This window comes from Phragmites australis, chromosome 2 (genome assembly GCF_958298935.1).
Source record: "Phragmites australis chromosome 2, lpPhrAust1.1, whole genome shotgun sequence".
NCBI classification, from domain to species: domain Eukaryota; kingdom Viridiplantae; phylum Streptophyta; class Magnoliopsida; order Poales; family Poaceae; genus Phragmites; species Phragmites australis.
In genome coordinates this window covers 8,488,583-8,509,067 of record NC_084922.1, presented here as the reverse complement: position 1 = coordinate 8,509,067, position 20,485 = coordinate 8,488,583, and the positions used below count along the sequence as shown (strand labels likewise).

The following is a 20,485-nucleotide window of genomic DNA, read 5'->3' as shown; positions in this document are numbered from 1 at the left end:
TACATGTATCGCCGACTGAGACCTACCGATCAATCAAATAACCAAGCTATGGCTTTCTTCATTTCCTCACGAAATCGTTTTCGCTAAATTTTTGTCCCTCTCATAAACTTGCAATGCGTTTATGATGCGCACAATTGGATAGAAAAGACAAAAATACAGGTGGCAAATCGCTTAGCACTATCACGTTACGTAAGTTGGAAAATAACATCGTGTGTGCCACTGTTGCCACCGCATTGGATGTTATTTTGCAGTGTACACACATCCATGAGATGTTACTGAAATCACCAACAATAATAAATAGAGTAAATACGCAATTGTTCCAGCAAGTAACTACATCTGCACACAAACACACACACCATTTATTTACTACTACACTTATATATACATTGGGTTTTCTTTCTTTTTTCCCCTTCATAGTTACACTGCACCGATCTGACTTAACACAGGAGATTGTACTGTAGTACTCCTACTCCATACGAGGAACGAGAAATTAGTGACGTGCATGTATGCTATGCATTAGAAAAAAGTAAGACGTAGCCCTAGCCAGCCGTGAGTAGCTAACTTTAGCTAAGCCTCTCCTCTCTTGTGCACCCTCACCTTGAGCCCGTCCTTCATGTGGAGTATGATGGACAGCTTGGGCCGCACCACGGCGCCGGCGTCCACCTCCACCCGGAACCGCGGCAGGACGGCTGCGACGACAGCCTTCATCTGCGCGAACGCCAGGTGCTTTCCAAGGCACGTCCGGGGCCCCACGTTGAACGCCACGAACTTGTACGATGGCTCGTGCCGGAGCCGCCCCGCAGGCGTCAGCCACCGCTCCGGCCGGAACTCCAGGCAGTCCTTGCCCCACACCGCCTCCATGCGGCCCATGGAGTAGAAAGACACAATCACCCGCCGCGACGGGCCCACGCGCGCGCCGCTCGGCAGCGTGTCCGGCCGCGCCGCGGCCTTGTGCTCGAACGGCACCGGCGGGTACAGCCGGAGTGACTCCGACAGCGCCGCGTGCAAGTAGACCAGGCGCTTCAGCTCGGCGGCGGTGTGGTGGCCAGCGCCGGACGACGGCGGGTGGTCGCGAAGCTCGGCGAGGATCCTGGCCTCGACGTCGGGTTGCTTGGTGAGCAGCCAGAAGAACCATGTCAAGGCTGAGCTCGTCGTGTCGCGGCCGGCGACCATGATGTTAAGCGTTGTGTCGCGCAAGAACCGGTCGAACTCGGCGCCCTCCTTGCCTACCTCGTCCTGGCACGCCAGGTACGACGTGAGAAGGTCGGCGTCGGCGTCGCCGGTGGTGTCGGCCGAGCGCTCCCGTCGGAGCGATATGAACTCGGCGATGGACGCGTCGAGCACCTGCCGAGCCTTGGACATCTTCTTGCTGTGCCCTATCTTTAGGAACGACTGGAGCCTCAGCCATGGCACGGGCGATATGTGGCGGTAGAATAGGACCTCCTCGACGGCGTCCATGGCCGTAGCGAACGGGATGGACGGGAAGTCCGCGGCGAGGCAGCCTGGGTCGAGGCCGAACACGAACATCGCCGTCAGGTCAAAGGTGAGGCGCACGAACACGTCCTGCAGGTCGACGACCGCGCCCGACGCGGCGAGGCTGTCGAGGAGCGGCACGAGCCCCTCACGGAGCTTGCACGCGGTGCTCGCGGCGACAGAGGCGCGAAACCTCGCGTCCGACAGCAGCGCATGCGTCTTTCTCCGCTGGAACGCCCACGACTCGCCGTCGGCGTTGAAGATGCCTTCGCCGAGCACGTCGAACAGCGCGGCGAACTCCTCGCCCTTGGGGTAGTTGCCGAAGTTGGTCGTGAACACGTGCGCCACGTTCGCTGGGTCGGCCGTGACGATGGCGTCCACTGGCGATCCCCACGGCCCCTTGATGACGTACGACAGCCCGGCCGCGCTTAGGAACTCCGTGATCCACTCGTGCACGCGCCCGGCGTTGACACTGATCGCCGGGAGCGCGCCGATCACAGGCCAGTTCGTCGGCAGCCCGTGCCGCCTCTTCAGCCGGTAGGAGAGCACGAGCAAGCAAGCAAGGGACACCATGAACTCCGGGTACCTGCCGAGGAAGCCCAGAAGCCATGACACGGCCTCCATTTCTTCGCTTTCTTCAAGCTGAAGTGTCTAGTGACCTAATGATCTTGAATTCTTCTGTAAAAGTTTAATAGATTTTGTAGTAGCAAGCTAGGTAGATGCTTGTGAGGTTTATATAGGTGTGACTTGTGAGGGGTTTGTGTTTAGGTGTGCAAGAGGAAGAGAGCAAGGGAGAATAATTAGTCATCTGATGCACTGCACGGCACCTGAGCTGACATGGAAAGAGAGGAGAGGAGTAATCTTTTCTTCTAACCCAAAGACCATATTGAATTCACCATCATCATATATCTGCAGATATCTGAGTTATTGCCAAAGATGTACACGTAGGAACTTATTTGTTCAAGTTTTCTCCTTGAATTTTGATACGAATTGTACAATCAAACTTGATTGATTTAAACAGTAATGTGTTTCAGGTGAAAAACGCTGCAGCTTATGTTTATCACTAATTCCTCCGATCCACAAGTCCCTTCTAGAGTACAAGGTTAAAAATGTCCAAATATATATGCAAAGGTCGGAGGTAAACTCTTGTATGTTTGTATTAGCTTGATGTAATGACGAGGGTTAATAAAACTCTCTTTCCCAAAAAGAAAAACTAGAATAGACCTTGTTGGTATACCAAATTGCCCCAAAGATATGTTATTAGTACTTCAGTTGTATACGTCAGCTTGATAAAGAAAGGCTACCTAATTGCCCCAAAGATATGTTATTAGGACTTCAGTTGTATATGTCACTGGGTAAAGATAAAAGTGCTTTTAGAAAAGTTGCAAAACTATGCAGTGACGTGCTACTTCCGAACATTTCTTGGATGAGCTATTCAAAATGGAAGCATAATGTATGTAAATACAGACAAAAACACCTCAGTCAGGTCGTCGAAGGGGTCTTCTCGTCAGGAAAGTTCATGATTTACTCGAATCACCAACCACTCTGTGTGACTGACAACAAAGTCGGCAACTTTGGGTTGCTTGCCAGATGAAGGTGAGAACACACGCAAATATGAGTGGGGCGGAAGACAAGACAATTTTTTTTAAGATAATAGAATAATGCATGATAAGATGCACGTAGCCGGAGGCAATTTTTCTTTTGAAGTGAAGAAAACTTACCATTCGATGACAGGTAGCCCCTTAATCTGATACTCCAGACCAGGTCTTGAAAAGGAAATGTCGAACGAAGAAAAAACGAAAAATTTATGATGTGAAGGTGTCAGCATGTCACGTACATCATGTATATGCCGTGCATATCCTCCTGCAACAATAACAATACGTGGGACCAATCATCCTAGACGCGATGATCCATCCTGAGATCATGTCATGAATTTTGTAGGATGACATTATCCTTCATAACTAGACTTACCATGTGCTTGTGAGGCATAAGGTGGTGATAGACCAATCCATCGATCTCATTCCTCAAACCAAATTTAAGATAATTAGATTCGGAGTTAGACCAGATGATGATCACCACCTTATTCCTTAAACCAAACACACCATTAACGAATGGTGCCCGGAAGCTACAAGTCTGGAAATCAGCACAGAATGGCTCTTCATGCTTAATGAATAATAACTCGCCGCTGAAAAGAATCGCAGTACCAGTTGCTCGAAAAAAAAAAATCGCAGTACCTACACTGACAGTTAGGTAGGCATACGATACGTTGTTCTTAACAGCACCAGAATTTACATATGATCGTATTGACACCAATCACGATAGTATTTTGTTCCAATCAATGACATGGGCATGGTCACATTTTAACACAACTCCAAACATACGTTTATAGTGCTAATTATTACACCTAATGCTTCTTGTACCATGAACAGGTAATAGCTAATAACCAATAAAGCAAGAACTAAGTAATTGATAAGAAACATGAGTCTAACCATCATCCAGTTCTGCATGTGGAGGACGACCGAGCTCTGCGGCATCACGGCATGGCCTTCGACCAGCTCGACCTTGAAGTTGTGTATGATGGAAGCAGCCGTGATCTTCATGTTGCTGAGGCTGAGGTCCTTCCCGATGCAGCTCCTGGGCCCGGTGTTGAAGGACAGGAACTTGTAGCTCGGCTGGTGCCGGAGGCGGCCGCTCTTGGACACCCACCGATCCGGCCTGAACTCCATGCAGTCCTTGCCCCATATTCCTTCTATCCTCCCCATGGTACAGAGAGAGACGACGACCCTTGTGCCCTTGGTCACCTTGGTGCCGTTTGGTAGGACGTCATCGACGACGAGGGCCTCCTTCTCCCCCCTCAAATGGTGCCGCCGGGAAAAGCCTGAAACATCACCAGTGCCTCGGTCATCAGGATGATTAAAGTGAGACCGGTTTGTTTCCAAGACAGCAGGGGGAGACCAGTGGAGAAGGTGAAAGATGTCTCACCTGAGTATCTCGAGGAGCGCAGCCTGGAGGTAGATGGCTGACCGGAGCGTGTCGCACTCAAAGACAGAGAAGTTCCCAGGCCAGGTGGTGCTCTGCAGGCCTTTGAGCTCGTCGAGTATTCTTGCCTGGACGTTGGGGGTGCTTGCACATCATGTAGAAGAACCACGTGAGAGTGACGGCGATGAGGTCCTTCCCGGCGAGGATGAACCCCACCGCCGTGCCACGCAAGAACTGTGTCTTCTGCTGTTCACTCATGCCGGGATCCAAGGGCAATCTCAGGTACATGGACAGCACATCTGCCTGTCTTCCGTTGCACCCCTGCTCCTTCCGTTTGGCAATCTCCTCGTAGATGAACTGATCGACCACCACCTTTGCATCGGATGGATTTGCATGTTGCCACATGGATGCAGTTGCGGCTGCATAGCTGACCCCGGTCTCGGTCAGGGCGCTGAAGTGCGGCTGCATGCAGAGATTGGTTCGGCTGGTGTCAGGCGGGTGCGCTGGCCTCCGCCGGTGGAGGTATCAGGCGGCTGAACCGATGCGCACGGCCAGCAGGTCAGGAGTTGACTTTGACTCCAGTCACGTCCCTGTGCGCGTGACCAACGGGAGGACGGGCAACAGCTGGGAGGCCCTGACGCGCGTGGCCAATGCAGCCCGACCCCGACTCTAAAGATGACTGTCTACGGTAGGGTTCGAGTCGAGACGAGCTGAATCGGTACGGCACAAGATCACGGGCTATGCCTAGATCGAGCATGTGGTACGGCGTGCTGGCACGGTACGGTCTGGTTGAGTTGAGTATGGCTCAGGTGAGCACAATCTGATCTGATACGTATGGACTTAGATACTTTCTATTTTTGATATTTTTAATTTTATAGCTATTTTTTTATTTATTGTCTACATTTTTTATCATATTTTTTTTTATCTATTTTCTATATTTTTTTAATTTTGTAGCTATTTTTTTATTTTATCAGGTTGGTTGTACCGACGGATCGTTCGTGTCTACCGTGCCCGTTGTGCTTGTCGGGCCGACCATACTGCTGAACCGTAATCGTGTCTGAACCAACCCGGCACGACACGGTGACCGACAGATCATATTGTGGATCGAGGGGAGGCACGCGAGCCAGCACGATACGACCTGTTATAGTAGACGAATTGTGTTGAGCCTATATTAGACCCGTCCAAGTGACCCATTTAACTATCTCTACCCGATCCGGATCTAGACCCGAACCTAATCCAACTGCCGCGGCGCCGGACTACTCTTTGACAGTTAAACGACAGGGGCGCACGAGTTGAGAAGTCACACGCGGGCTCAGATCAGGGTTTTCGCCCTGACGCGCGTCTGGTGTGCGGGAGACCTGCCCGAGGTGCGCAGAGCGACAACTTGGGCCGGCGCACGGAACAGAGGGCGCAGAACAGAACCAAAAGCGAGAAGTCCACGGGGATTGCGTACAACAGGAAAACATTAACTAGAGATCAATTGTTAAAAAGAGGATGGAAGGGGGATAAAAGGTGTAGTTTTTGTGAAGCCGATAAAGCTGTTGATCACCTGACCTATTCTTCTCGTGTCCAGTGGCCACTCATGGGTGGGCTGTGATGGTTATTATAGGGGCGTGTGCTGCTATACCAATGAATTTAAATGATCTGACTCTAGGTGATATCATTAACGGGGGTTCCATTAGGCGATTTTGTTGCATTGCTCTGTTGTGATCCATTTGGTAATGGCGCAATAATACAACGTTCAAGAACAAGTTCTTGTTTTCTCTCAATCAGATTGTACTATCTACTATGGGATACTTGTACTTATGGGCTACTTTACTGGATACCTAGTGAACCACTAAAGAATTATGATGTATAAGAATTTCAAAAAAAATCCACGATAAGACCTTGCTAGTAGCAACATATCCTACCCTCCTAAATTCCTGTAGAAATTATGTGTTTCACACATCCCCCATAAATTCATGGCAAACTCAACTGTGCAATCTGACAAGAGAAGAAAAGAGCCAAATTCCCATCAATTTGCATCGCAGCAGAGGTTAAATTAAGGTATAAGCTCACAAAAGATCATTGCAAGAAATGATCAACGAGGCAGGTAAGAAGAACGCGTAATTTAATTGCAAAAGTTCATAGCTTCATCGCATCACGCACCACGTTTTGAAGTAAACACACACAGGGAGACAACACTAAGTAACCTTCTGGACGAAGGCGTTGATGCGGCGGGTTCCACGCGGCAGCGTCTTCGCTTCTCCACCGCCGCCGCCGGAGACGGCGGCAGCGCGGGCCCGCGGGGGCGCCTCCTTGTCAGCGGGGAGGCAGTCCAGGAGGAAGTCTGCCGTCCGCCGGTGCGTGCGGGCGGCGGACCGGACGTGCGCGGCCCGCACCGCGAGCCGGCCGCGCTGCGCCGCCGCCGTGTGGGCGTCGGCGGCGAGGCTGCCGATGAAGAGCTCGGCGGCGGCGGCGATGAGCAGCGCCGCCTCGTTCGTCACCTTCCTTATGTCCCGGTCCACACGGATGATCCGCTTCACCCTCCCCACCGGCAGCACCGGCCGCAGCGACGCCTCCGTCTCCTCCCGCTCTTCTTCGACCTGCTCCATTGCCTCGGTGGGCTCTTCGGCGGCGACGGTATCCATGTCAAGGTTTTGGGTTTGGACATTCCTGGGTGGTAGCGCGATTCCGGCTCCGAAGCAGACTCCAGGCGGGCGCCATGGACTCGGTTCTTGATGATGCGTAGTGGGCTGTTGGGCTAAGTAAAAGCCCACGTTAAAAGCCTATTGGGCTAACGATGCTCATCAAAGCCCACGTAGCGTTCTTAAACGCTTAGCCCAGTACGACGCATAGAGAAAATTTTAAATTAATATATATATATATATATATTGAAAAATTGCAAATCTAGACTCATGTCACTACTTGAAAAGACGGCATGATTGGAGGCTTCTTTTGGTGTCTCCACGTTAATCTAGAAAATCCTAGAAATCTAAAAAAAAGTAAAAGATCTAACCATCGAATTGATTGATTAACTGACAATAACTATGAATCTCCATGTTAATTCTAGAAAAATCCTAAAAATCTCAAAAAAAGCAAAAGATCTAACTGTTGATTAATTGACTAACTATAACCATGGATCAACGACCAGACAAAATAATATAAAAAATTAAAAAATAAATCATAGAGTCAAACCTCAAGACTACTTCTTGCCTGACCTTTCCTTCCTTTTTGTTGTTGTTGTAGATACCCTTTGTCAAACAAAGTTACTTTAGTAAATTTCAACTTAGTTACGTTAGCAATCAACATATTTTTCCAAATCAATTAAAATATACCAATTAAATATACGTGTAATCAAATATTACAAAATTAAAACAACACAACGCAAACATATTACGGATTATCACATAAAAATAATATCAAAGAATTTATAATATGAGATACGGTGACAACATTAAAAATAACAGTAATTTCAAAAAATGAAGAAACAAATAAAAATCAATTTGCATAACACATAAAATGAAAATTATAAATTAGATCTATTCACAAATAATAAACATGATTCCAATATTATCCACAAAAATTACATTTATATTTTATATTCCAATATTTAAATATAAATAGCTGATGTATCTTAGCATACAACCATTATTAACACAAATATCTACAATTCAACCGTAAGCTAAATTTCTAGTCTGTGCAGTCGCACAGGTTGATACGCCAGTGGTATTGACTATCATTGAAAAAATTCGGATAAAAATATGACTTGGGCAATGAAAAAACAAATTTTAGGATAGACACGTGGCAGCATCACATGGTGGCAGACGTGATGCTGACATGTCACGACATCAGACGCCAACACTGCCACAGCAAGATCAGGAATTATTTTATTTTATGCCGGCTAATGGTAATGGCTCAATCAAGTAGCAAAGCATCGCGTTGCTTTGCTCGTGGTTCAAGTAGCAAAGCATCGCGTTGTTTTTCTCGTGGTTAAACTATTGGGTGTCGCGGTCCGATAGCGAATTCGGCGAATGGTGCCGAGGCAGGTGATTGACATTTTTGTCCCGCAAATAGGCTTATAACTCATAAGCATTGTGATCAAATTTGACAAATATCGTTTTGATGTATACTCTTTCTAATCATAAATAACGTCGTTTTGATAAGATACGATTTTATTATATAATTTTGACACTACTTTTTAATATAATATATTTATAAAAATTGAACTTGTGATAATATAGAAGTATTTTTAAGATAAATCTATATATATAATTTTTAAAATTTTAAGTTAAATATTTTGAAAGCTATCTTTAGTTAATGTTTAAAAGTTCGATCAAAACTTTGTTAAAACGACAAGTATACGTGGAGTGAACTGAATTACACTAGCCACGTGGGATCGTCGCTAGAAATCAATAGGGGAAAATGCAAAAAATCCTCTAAAAGTCATTTAAATTTTGACTTTTTCAAAGTTGTTTTGTTTAAAAAAAACTCTAAAGGTTTGGTTTTGTTAAAAAACACCTCCAAAAATTAAGAAAAACAAAATCACAAAAATTATTAAAAAAAAAAACTAGAGACAATTTTAAGATCTTTTGTGAAATTTGTTTTCAAAAATAATATACTTTGCATTATATTTCATGGAGAGTAAATTTAAAAAAAAGAAAAACGTGCAGCTCATTTATTAATTCGAGTTAAATAAATAGTTAATTATTTACTAATCCAAAAATCATGAAACAATTTTTTTTAGTCTTCTTACATGATCCTCTATCTTCTAAAACTACATAAAATTTTGAAATAATTATCGTAACGTGCAGGATTGAGTAAATGTATAGCAAACTTTTGGGTTACAACAAAAACAACTTTTAGAAGAAAAATCAAAATCCAAGTGATTTTTAGGGGCTTTTTTCAATAACATTCAATTGGGCCGGTTACCTCTCGCTAGTTTCATGGCTGAGTCATGACACTGACGGAAGAATAGTGTCGGTCCTATAAGACCATGTTGATGAGCTAACACTAACAGTAAACTAATTAGGAGATTAATGTTGTGTTTAATTGAGCTTTTGCTGTTAAGAAGTCAGAAGCCCAATTAAATGGCTAGCTGTTGAGCTGTTTTTTAAAAGCTGAAAAGCTGGCTTTTAAAAAAATAATTTAAAAATTGAGAAGCAAATTAAGATGAGCTTTTCTAGCTTTTACTGTGTTAAGAACCTAAAATTTTATTATAAAAACCAATAGTAAAAAACCATCAGCTAGAAGTTAGAAGCCAGTTTTTTACCTCAAAAACCAAAAATATCAGTCCAACCAAACATACCCTAATTCGTGGTCCATTATAAATGAAAAATGCCAAGTTGTGGCTCATTCATAATATTGCTAGTATTATTAGATTGTGTAATAGATATGGTACAAATATTATTATCACTATTTTCTAAAGTTCTAATATATAAAATTTGACTGGTATTAGAATGATATCATGGTGCAAATCCTATAGATTGCTACATGTTGTAAATAATTTTACCATAGTGTGCGAGTGTTGTGATTCCGTTTACTCTAGTTACGATGTTTATGCCCGAGTTGTAACTCTTGTTACCATGACTTGGATGTTAACTGTGATCACAGTGTACCTGTCAGTATCGTAACTAGAATTATGATGTCCATTCTCGAGTTGTAACTATTGGTACCGTGACTTGAATGTTAACTGTCGTAAATAGAGTTATGTTACCTATGTCCGAGTTATAACTATTGTTAGTATGATTTGAATGGTAAATATCATTGATATTTATATGTTTAAAAATAGTTGTTGAAAATATCATGGTTTGAGTTATACCCATTTAAATATTGTGACACAATTAAATGGTATGACTATTTAGACACAAGGAAGAAAAAGAATGAGTAAACAACCTTGTTTGGATTACTGAACCATAATATTGCTAGATGTGAGCAATGACGGTTGATCTCAGCGCATTAACACTGGCCTAAAGTCCACATGTGAAGATTATAAGACAGTTTGGTAACCTCACCACTTCAAACATAGCGATTGTATCAAATTTTGGTCATAAACCAAACAATAGCTATAAACTTTTACTAAACCTATGGTAAGTCTTACGGTAATAATCCAAACATTGATCTTATTCAATTTGTCACAAGCTAGATAATTCTTAGTAACCAACCAAATAACCTAAATTCTCCAGTAAATTAGACATATCATAGTGACATGCTTAGTTACCAACCCAACATGCCCTTACTCACGTCGGAGCATCTCTCGGGTAGCCAGTCTTCAGTATCCACACAAGCAACCCGGCATTTCGGCAACTGACCAATCGGGCCACTGGCCAAAAATTCAAATCTATTCGACCTAATCGATTCCACAAACCAACAAACAGCAGCACATCGTTGGCATACGGCCAAGTGGAACCCTGTGCAGTTTCTTCCCCAAGAAGGCAACAGCGGCAACCAGCGACGGATTGGTGGACGTCGACGTGCGTGACACGGCGGCGGTGAAAAACTAGTGTCCCGCTCCGACGACCGAAACACACGCGTGAGCGTGGCCCAGTCGCCCCGAAGGTTTCCAGGAAGGGAGAGGGGAACGAAGACCCTGCCCTGAGGCCCTGAGGCCTTAGTCTGCTCGTGCCACATTTTCCTTTTGATATACACCTCCCTTGGCGCCATCGGACGGCCACCAATCCACCATGTGCTCTTGTCCTGTCTAATCCTAACAGATTCACAGCTCTCGGGCTTCGATTTATTCACAGGCGGCTCGAGGCTCAAGCCATTGGAGAGTGCAGGAAAGGAAGAGGAGCCAAGAAAGGAAGGAGCGCTCAAGAGGTTGAGACTGGCAAGGAGAGGAGAAGCTAGGAAAGGAAGCGGAGCAGGTTAGAGAGGAACGGATTAGGAGAAGGGAAGGCAAGAAGTTTAGGGGAGGAGGAAGATTACTTGTGTTGTGTTCCTCTACCAATTTCTTCTGAGACTTTCTGCGTTTGGACGAAAGGAAGGGAAGCGGGAGGGCAGAGATGGTGGTGCAGAAGCAGAGGAGGCCAGGAGAGGTAGGAGACGCCTTCTTCCCTGCTCAATTCACTCGTTCTTGGCGTCGCGGCTTGCAATTGAGAGATGCTGAGAGCTTCTGAGAATTCCTTTTTGCCTTTTCTTTTGAGACAATAACATGCAACTGAGAGCTTGGCTAGGATGATACTGATAGGCGTCTTTGATGCGTGGGACGCAGGTGTTCTGGCCGAAGGTCGTGCTGAAGAAGTGGCTCAACCTCCGGAGCAAGGACTTGGAGTTCGGCGCCGACGAGGACGACGACGGCAGCGACATTGACGACGAAGGTTGGCCAGAATCCTCTTTCTGCGACCGGTTTTCTGTTGTTCCGGAGTACTTTTGGTGTTCAAAGATGGCATCTTTCAGTCTCTCACTTCTTGTTTCGATCTTCTCAGGAAACTGCGGCTGCGACGACGGTGGCGAGGCGCCGCGGCGAGCGGGCGCCGATGCCGGCGGCGAGATCACCGGTGAGGAACATCTCCGTTAATCCGTTTACGTGTTGAATTGCAGCTTTTAGGCTGAATGCGCGGCCCCTAGTTGGGTGCGTTCCCAGTTTCCGTCGTTGAACTATTCGGTCCTGGTCCTGAAACCGCTATTACTGCTTTTGGTGCGTCACATCATGGCTCCATCCGCCAATCTTGAATCTTGTCTAATCACACAAATGGCAGCTCTACAATTGCCTACATGTGGCAGCTTTTATGATCCAGCTCAAAGGGTCAAAATTCATGACAAATACAGTTGTATGTTAAATAAACGAAATTAATATCCCCCCCCCCCCCAAAAAAAAAACTATAGGTATAGTTATTTTTCAAGAAGGACAACAAAGATGATACTGCTCATGTATAAGTAGCACTCAAGATCTCAAGCAAAAGTGTAGGATTCATACTCATTTTTGTGATTTATTTTGTTCCGAGAATGGAATTCCAACGATCAGCATTGATTCTTTTGATTTACTAACATTTGTTTGCACTGCCGAATTGGCGGGTTTTCACGGCGGTCAGATGAGAACCTGGAGAGTGCGCCGTACAAGCTGCGGAGGCGGAACTCGGAGACGCTGCGCGCGCAGTACATCAACACCAAAGAGCTGAGGTGTGTCCAGTGTTCGTCAGTACAAGTTCGGTTTCAGCGTTGTGTACGTTCTTCACTGGCTCGATTGATCCTGACCGGCGTTTGCAGGGTCTGCGTCGGCACCTGGAACGCCGGCGGCAAGGCCCCGCCGGACGACCTCTACATCGCTGAGTGGCTCGGCACTGGCGGCGAGGGCGAGCCCGCCGACATCTACGTGCTCGGGTAAGTTACTTGACCGGCAAACTTGCCATGCTATTCGTAAGCTGCTATTCTTTCATTGACGCGTGGGTCGGCTGCAATACAGGTTCCAAGAAGTAGTGCCGCTGAACGCCGGCAACGTGTTCGGCGCGGAGGACGGACGGCCGGCGCTGGCGTGGGAGTCTCTGATCCGCGGCGCGCTCAGGCGGGCACAGCCGTCGAAGCCCAAGGTCAGATGCTACAGCCACCCTGCCTCGCCGTCACGGTTCGACCCGTCGGCCGCTGCCGAACGCCTTCCCGGCGCAGACACGGAGACTGACACTGATGACGACGTGCCCTTTAGCTTCCCGGTGCTGCCCGAGCAGTACGTCGTCTCCACGCCGAGGAAGATGAGCAGACTCAACCATTTCAGCCTCATGGACGACTCGGAGCACAACCACGACGAGCTTGCCGAGCTTGATCAGCAGCAACCGAGTGCTCAGCAACGGACGCTTCTGAGGACGCTGAGCAGGGCGGAAAGGGTCGGGTTGGTCTGGCCAGAGCAGCCGCTGGACCTGCTGGCCGCGTGCGCCCTGACCACCGCGCCGTCGCTATCGTCGGCGTCGTTCAAGGCGTCGAAATCGTTCAGGGCCTACAAGTCGCTCAGGGGGTCGTCCCGGGTCGCCGATGTGCCGGCGGACGACCTGGCCATGATCCCCGACCTTGATCTCGACCTCGACGGCGCGTTGCGCAAGAAGAGCCGGTCACCGTTCGTGAGAATCGTGAGCAAGCAGATGGTGGGGATCTTCCTTACGATCTGGGTGAGGAGGGGCCTGAGGAAGTGCATCCAGAACCTCAAGGTCTCCACCGTCGGCGTCGGCGCCATGGGATACATCGGCAACAAGGTCCGCCGTGGGATCGATTTCGTCTCTGCAATCTTGCCAAGATTGCCGTATCAGGAAAGAGTAACTTAAGTTAGCTTTGCAATGTCTGAATGTGGTGCAGGGATCGGTGTCAGTGAGCATGTCGATATACCAGACCATGTTCTGCTTCGTTTGTACCCACCTCACCGCCGGCGAGAGGCCCGGCGACGTCCAAAAACGGAACGCCGACGTGCAGGAGATCCACCGGAGGACGCGTTTCGCCGCCCCGGGTGACCTGCAGCTGCCCAGAGACATCTACGACCATGAGTGAGTGCACATTCCATAAAAGAGGACAAAAATTGTACTACTCCCTCCATCCAAGAATATAAAGCATATTTTATTAAAAAATAAATAAATCAAATTTCATATATTTTGATAAACAATTAGTCAAATTATAAACATTTTAGTGTATAAAAATTATACAACTAGATTCATTTCAAAATGTTTTCACATTATATTGATTTTGTAGCTATGAACCGTATATTTTATGAGAAAGCAATGGTCAAAATATAATTTTAAAGATCTAATTGGATGGAGGAAGTACATTGCATCGAAATCAGATCCATTGTGAACCTGACATTTGTCCCGGTGCTACTTGGTGACTTCTGCAGGAGGATTTTCTGGCTCGGTGATCTGAACTACCGCCTCAACGTGTCGTACGAGAGAGCGCACGAGCTGATCTCCACATGTGATTGGTCTCAGTTAGCCGAGACGGATCAGGTAAGGAAGAATCATAGTCCATTTCAGACATGAAACTGGGTTACGATTGGGCAAAACTTATCTGCAACAACCGTTATGTATCTGAATAATCTCCATCCAGGAATGCTCTCTGATCTCTGGCGATGCTGATTTGGTTGTCGTAATTCTGCAGCTGAAGCGCGAGCTGAAGAAAGGCCGGGCGTTCGACGGGTGGACCGAAGGCATCCTCGAGTTCGCGCCTACCTACAAGTACGAGGTAAACTCGAAGAAGTACGTTGGCGACGACCAGAAAGGCGGCCGACGAACTCCGGCGTGGTACGTTGCATCCCTAACAGCTCCTCAAGCTTTTGTGCGACCGTTCAAGACCTTCTGAATTCCAAGTGGGACATGTAATCATCCCAGGTGCGACCGGATCCTGTCGTTCGGGAAAGGCGTGAGGCTGCTGAGCTACCGGAGGTCGGAGCTGACGCTGTCGGACCACCGGCCGGTGACGGCCACCTACGCGGCGGAGGTGGAGGTGTTCTGCAGCCGGAAGCTGCAGAAAGCGCTGACGCTGACGGATGCCGAGGTGGAGGGCGGCCAGGTCGTGCCGGACCTCGATTTTTAGCGGGGGCTCGGCACTGGCCACGCCATGGCAACTGAACACGCCGGATTGCTGCCGTCAGTTTGCTGCAGAGAGTTCAGAGCTGAAGGCTAATCCACGGCGCCGCATAATCTTCGTGCTGTCGTGCAAGATAACCAGGAGAGCATTGCGTGTTTTTTTTTATTTCGTTTTCTGGAGCGAAATGGGTTTGTGTAAATATGGTATGAGTAGCTATGGGCTTCTGAATCCTTTGGTATCCCCATTTGATCGTAACGGAAGCGTGTGCCTATCAGTCATCTTTGATAGAATCCTGTTCAAATGCATAAGCGTGTCTCCATGTGTGCGCTTTTCTTCGAGCACCGAGTTAAGAACCTAACTCTACACATGTTGCTGCATGCTCTGAGCCTGACAGAAAAAAAAACGTGACTTTGCACCAGCCGGGAATCGAACCCGGGTCTGTACCGTGGCAGGGTACTATTCTACCACCAGACCACTGGTGCCTTGATGCCCAACTTGTGGTCAAAGTTATGTTATCTTCTGTCTGTTCGGCAGGGCCACAGAGTCTGCCGTGCCGTGGCTGCCGGATAAATAAGGACGGCCGTCGAGCCGTGGAAGATTGATACCATGCCGTCTAACTAGAGATAGTTTGGCAATTATCTTAGCAGCACGCCGTTTGTTTTGTGCAGCAGCTCAATATGAAGATGTGAATCAGTCAAGCGTGTAAAATGACTGTTTGATAGGCATAATCACACATCACATATCCACAGTCAAGAATATGCTCACAACGAGCTGAAAGAACTACAGTCAAATTGCTAGCTACCAGCCACTACTGACAAACAAAATTCACAAGACTAACCACAGGTTGCCATTAACCCCCAAAACATAAAGGTCCCAGTATTCTAGGCTTTGTTTGCCAGTACTGATCGAAGCGTTGCCTTGCATACTCCTTGTACTCAAAGTCGATATTTTTGTTCACATGCGCCTGGAGACATAGCCGAGAAACAAAAACCCATCAGCTTTAATAGATTGTCCAATAGATAAATTTGCATTTGACCACACTATTAGAGGGCTTACCGAGATTATTCCCCAAAGGCCCCAAAAGAGATGGCTTGCAAGAGTATACTTTGCAATCAATCCGAGTAGTTTTTCAACTTCCTTGTCCGACGCTTTTTCACCTGATGAATAGAAAAGAAATCTTAAGAACGGGAAAAGCATGGGAAGTTAATTGTGCATTCCACAATCTCAATATTTCTTGCTGTAGCATGAGCGGCGTTCTCAAATTGCTTTGTACTTACCTGAAGCACTAAGGTATGTCTGAACAAATGCGCGCTGCTCGTCAATGTCTGAAATTGTGCAGAGGAATTAAACAAGCAGTAAACAATACTAAAGGAACAGTCCACATGGATGTTGATATTATTAGACACATTTGGTTATAGGAAAAACTAACCAGGATATTTCGTAAAATCCAATACATGAGGTGTTGCTGTATGGTAATCAGCAGCCATCTCACAGAAGTGATTAGCAATGTCAAATGCAACAGGGTTAAAACTGGCATATTCGTAGTCCTGCAGGATATAAGGGATCAACAACATAGCTGAAAAATGGTCTACCATACTGTCCCCGTTCCTAGCATTACTTAGCATACCAAATTGCTCCCTTCCCTAAAAGTATTTACATATCAATTTGTCCCCGTTCCTAGAATTATTTACATACACACTAAAAAATCATAGTTCTGCAGATCTTTGTTTCATATTTCGTTAATCGTTACTATGCAAATAGTCGATAGCCAAAGTTTAAATCAGGAATGAGAGCCACTTGTCTATTCATTTGTATAAACTTACAATCAAGGTTACTTGTCTGGTTTCTTCATATATCATAATATTCCCATACTGCAGATCATTGTGGCAAAATCCTATTGTCTGATCAACCCCTGACAACGCATTCTCCAGTGCCGCAATCTCATCACCTAGCTCACCCAGCCGAAATTCCCTGGCCTCCTCAGAAGAACACCTGCCACGAGCCTCCTCAAGCCACCGCCTGATCCAAACAACACCACACAATTAGCTTCTGATCGGCAATCACGCACATTTCTCGCCGTAATCAGAGAAAGAAACAACCAGAAGTGTACCCGAGCCTCTGCCACAATGACACGTTCTTTGGTCCAGGCATGTCGAGATCGTGAAACTCCCGAAGCTTCTTGGCAATCAGTGCGGATATCTCCGGGTCCCGCAGATCCGCCGCCGAGAGCGTCTGAGAAAAGCAAAAGCGAGCAACGCGAAAATGAACCATCATCGTTACCAATTTTACCATTCTAGCAGATGGCGTGATGGCGATGCGTGCGTACCCGAGCGTTGATGAACTCCTCGACGCGGCCGTTGGCAAAGCGGCCGAGGAGGCGGGGCCCCTGGCCGTGGCGTGATATGAACTCGAAGGTGCGGACCTCGTCGGCGCGGTCGAAGAAGACCTCGACGCCCTGGCCGTAGATGCGCACGAGCACCTTGAGCTGGTCGCCCTCGCCGCCGAGCCAGGTGATCCGGAACACCTCGTTGGTCATGGCGCCCTTGAGCTGCGACACCGCGAGCGCGCTCGGGTCCACGCCGCCGCCCCAGAGCTCGCCGGCGAGGCGGTGCAGGATGCGGCGTGCGTCCTCCGGGATGCGGTCGATGCTGCCGCTCCGCTTTAGCGCGAGCTCGAGAGCGGGCGCCTCGGCTTCCTCGCGCGGAGGTGGGTCAACGGCGACCATCAGCGGCGGCGCGCGGCGGTGGAGGAGGAGTCGGCGATCTGCGGAGGGGGGAGGTGTCACAGAGAGAGAGAGAAGGGGAGGGGGGGGGGGGGGAGTCGTGTTGGTTTGAGTTCGATGGGGGAGGGAAATGGGATTCGGGACTGGAATGACCGCAGAATCGGATCCGAATCGGGATTGGTGCTAAAAGCAGAGGCAGACAGGAAGCTTCCAGGGCCACGTCAGGGGCCAGCTGTGCGTGCAAGGTGGACACGTGGGGGTGGAGGGGAGATGAGATGCGACTTTCACAAAATTAAAATGTGATCTTATGCTTGTTAACAGCTAATTGTCACTTTTGACTAACAATATTTGTTTAAATATTTATTTAAGTAAAGTAGGAAAATATCACTAGATTTGTTATCAAAAGTACTTTAAGCATGCCTTGTATTTCTGGCTATTTGCAAAAATATTTATGGAAAAAACAAAACGGTCAAATATTAAATAGTAAAGTCAAAATTGTTAGCTATTTGTAAATGGATGTAGCGGTACTAAATTATAAAATTTGAGGCCCAATGTATTACAAAAAAAATAGCCTAAAAAACTACTGGACAGAAGTGAGTAGGAGCATAAATAGATTTGTGATGTATGTTGAATGAGATGTCGTTTGACGGGTTTAGTGGTGTAGTACAGAGCTATTTGATCTACGCGTAATGGCAAACGGATAGATGGGTGTTGGGTTCAAGCCGATTGCCACAGTGTACTTTTTGAAATTTCTTCGGTGCTTTTAGGGATGAAAACGGAACGGGAAAATCCCGTTCCGTCCCGGTGCCGTATCCCGTTTTTTTCAGTTCATTTTCGTTTTTTCCTGTTCCTGTCTATCCCATTTTTGTTTTCGTTCGACTGAGAAAATGTGAAAGTGAAAATGGTAGGGGTTTTTCTGACCGTTTCTGTCCGTTTTCACCTCTACGCTCATTTATGTCTTTAGTTGAGACTTATCACTTATGTTTATTATATGCTTGAGTATCGAGTTAAGATTTATGTGGTTCTTTTTTAGAGAGGTACAAAACATGACGTACATAACCCACTTACATCACACTCACGCCTAACGTGCGCACACACGTGCATGTCCTAAGCATACACGTTACAGATATATTCTCGCTAAACGGGCACGTTTGTGCATACCCCTAACTACTAAGGAAAACCCTTCGATGAGGCTCGTGGCTCGTGGGTCGATCCTAGAGATCGAACCCACGACTGACCGTTCCTGTCAGTTTGCCACTGAGAGCGAATCAACCGAGCTACTACTCGGTCCTAAAGCTTATATTGTTGTATCTTCGTATCTTGTATTGTTTGAGTGAAATATTGATAAAAAATGATATGTCATGTGAATCAAAAAAGCATATGACATTTTTTTACTTTAATGCGACTTGCTGATTGGATTGGTTCATTAAACTTATTAATTCAGTGTTATCTGAAGATAATGTTAAACTTATACATATTGACATGTCTTGATGGTTCTGTAGGTCGGTGTTTCCATTTTGTGTTTTCGAATCCCGACCGATACCGGTATTTTCCCGATCGGATTGGTTCGTTTTCGACCCTCCGATTATGTCCGACCGTTTTTGTTTTTTCCCGTTCCCGCCTATCCTGTTTTCTTTTTCGTCCGGCAGAGAAAATATGAAAGTAAAAACGGTTAGAGAGTTTTTCCGACCGTTTTCGTCCGTTTTCATCCCTAGGTGCTTTGTCATAGTAAACGATGCTAACAGCGGTTCCCACAGTAAAAAGCCGGACATAGATACAGTTGAAGTGCTGAATTCAGTGTGCTTTTCTGCCTTTATTGAAGCAGCCATAGAATATGAACCCAGCACAGTTTATACTTGTAAGTTGATTAAGACAAATATATAGACGTAGAAATGAACAAAGAAACATCGCGTCAGTTTCGTACTCATAAATTTGTGATCATCTGGAGTATATCTACTAACGGACAACTATTTCCTCTAAAGCCATTGCTGGAGAACTCAGAAAATCCACGGAGCAATCATATCTAAATACTTATCCACTCGTAGGCTTCCTCCACTCCATCCCTCACTGGCTTTGTATCCATTGTCCAAATAGCTTAGCAGAGGAAGCACAGATCGCGTCTCAAAAACATAGCAACTGTAGGACCCAGTAACAAGCACTAGAGCAGGGAAAGAAAACCAAGAGTTCAGTCACGTACATCGGTAGCTGAAGAAGACGTTGGCGACTCCGCCACAGCTGGCCGGTGGCAGCGGCCGGAGGCGAGGAGGAAGCGCTGACCAGCACGCCGGGGTGGTCGGAGCCATTGCCGGCCGGTGACCGCGCTGAGCTCCGGGCTGCCGACGACCGCGCAACCGCTGGAGCTCCGAGCTAGCAGGTGTACGGGAGGGAAAAGATGCCGCAATTTCTACTCCCTCTCCACTCTCTAGTCTAGCTTCGCCGAGTCTGCTAACGCTGCTCGCCTCGTTAACGGACGGACGGTTTGGTTGGTGGCAGGGCAGGCACGACCAGTCACACTAGCAGTGAGCCTTAAGCTGTTAAAGCATGGACTGGAATCTTTTCTTTAGACATAATCATCGAAAGCTTAGACTGCTGCACATGGCTGACTAGATCATCGAACCATGCACTGGCCTTGAACTCTTGATGAAGATCGGCAGTTTGGCCTAATCTATGGGGCGTGACTGGTTGATAAGGAGAGGCGATCCGTCATTGCTGTGTAACAAGATACGTTCTTGGATGTTCACCGAGAACTTGTACAATGATCTATCCTGAGCTACTTCCCAGTGTATCGGCGCAACTTGCAGATTCTGGATGCATTTGAAAAGCTTTCGCTGG

At 47.0% G+C, this 20,485-nt stretch overlaps 4 protein-coding genes, 1 non-coding gene and 1 pseudogene across 5 annotated transcripts; 1 reads left to right on the top strand and 5 right to left on the bottom strand.

Annotated features, from left to right (window-relative positions):
• Window positions 1–270: 270 nt before the first annotated feature.
• LOC133898067 (alkane hydroxylase MAH1-like) lies at window positions 271–2,478 on the bottom strand. The gene has a single exon (XM_062338830.1). The coding sequence runs from the start codon at window positions 2,095–2,097 to the stop codon at window positions 568–570; it is 1,530 nt and encodes a 509-aa protein (XP_062194814.1). The 5' UTR covers window positions 2,098–2,478; the 3' UTR covers window positions 271–567.
• An 816-nt stretch (window positions 2,479–3,294) lies between these two features.
• LOC133902372 (noroxomaritidine synthase 2-like) lies at window positions 3,295–4,920 on the bottom strand (annotated as a pseudogene).
• Window positions 4,921–6,635: 1,715 nt separating this feature from the next.
• On the bottom strand, window positions 6,636–7,082 carry LOC133902362 (NCT transcriptional regulatory complex subunit A-like). Its single transcript, XM_062343953.1, has one exon. It carries the CDS (start codon window positions 7,080–7,082, stop codon window positions 6,636–6,638), a length of 447 nt encoding a protein of 148 aa, XP_062199937.1.
• A 3,838-nt stretch (window positions 7,083–10,920) lies between these two features.
• LOC133898035 (type IV inositol polyphosphate 5-phosphatase 3-like) lies at window positions 10,921–15,266 on the top strand. The gene is made up of 10 exons (XM_062338827.1): window positions 10,921–11,468; window positions 11,645–11,750; window positions 11,859–11,930; window positions 12,465–12,552; window positions 12,640–12,753; window positions 12,836–13,613; window positions 13,714–13,898; window positions 14,243–14,351; window positions 14,503–14,645; window positions 14,733–15,266. The coding sequence occupies exons 1-10, from the start codon at window positions 11,436–11,438 to the stop codon at window positions 14,935–14,937; spliced, it is 1,833 nt and encodes a 610-aa protein (XP_062194811.1). The 5' UTR covers window positions 10,921–11,435; the 3' UTR covers window positions 14,938–15,266.
• A 76-nt stretch (window positions 15,267–15,342) lies between these two features.
• TRNAG-GCC (transfer RNA glycine (anticodon GCC)) lies at window positions 15,343–15,413 on the bottom strand. Its single transcript has one exon. It is a non-coding gene; the product is annotated as a tRNA-Gly (tRNA).
• Window positions 15,414–15,632: 219 nt separating this feature from the next.
• On the bottom strand, window positions 15,633–20,303 carry LOC133898051 (probable choline kinase 2). The gene is made up of 8 exons (XM_062338828.1): window positions 19,851–20,303; window positions 17,258–17,694; window positions 17,042–17,163; window positions 16,755–16,950; window positions 16,361–16,478; window positions 16,209–16,256; window positions 15,988–16,088; window positions 15,633–15,895 (listed from the first exon to the last, which is right to left on the bottom strand). Exons 1-8 carry the CDS (start codon window positions 19,954–19,956, stop codon window positions 15,782–15,784), a joined length of 1,242 nt encoding a protein of 413 aa, XP_062194812.1. The 5' UTR covers window positions 19,957–20,303; the 3' UTR covers window positions 15,633–15,781.
• Between the last annotated feature and the right edge of the window lie 182 nt (window positions 20,304–20,485).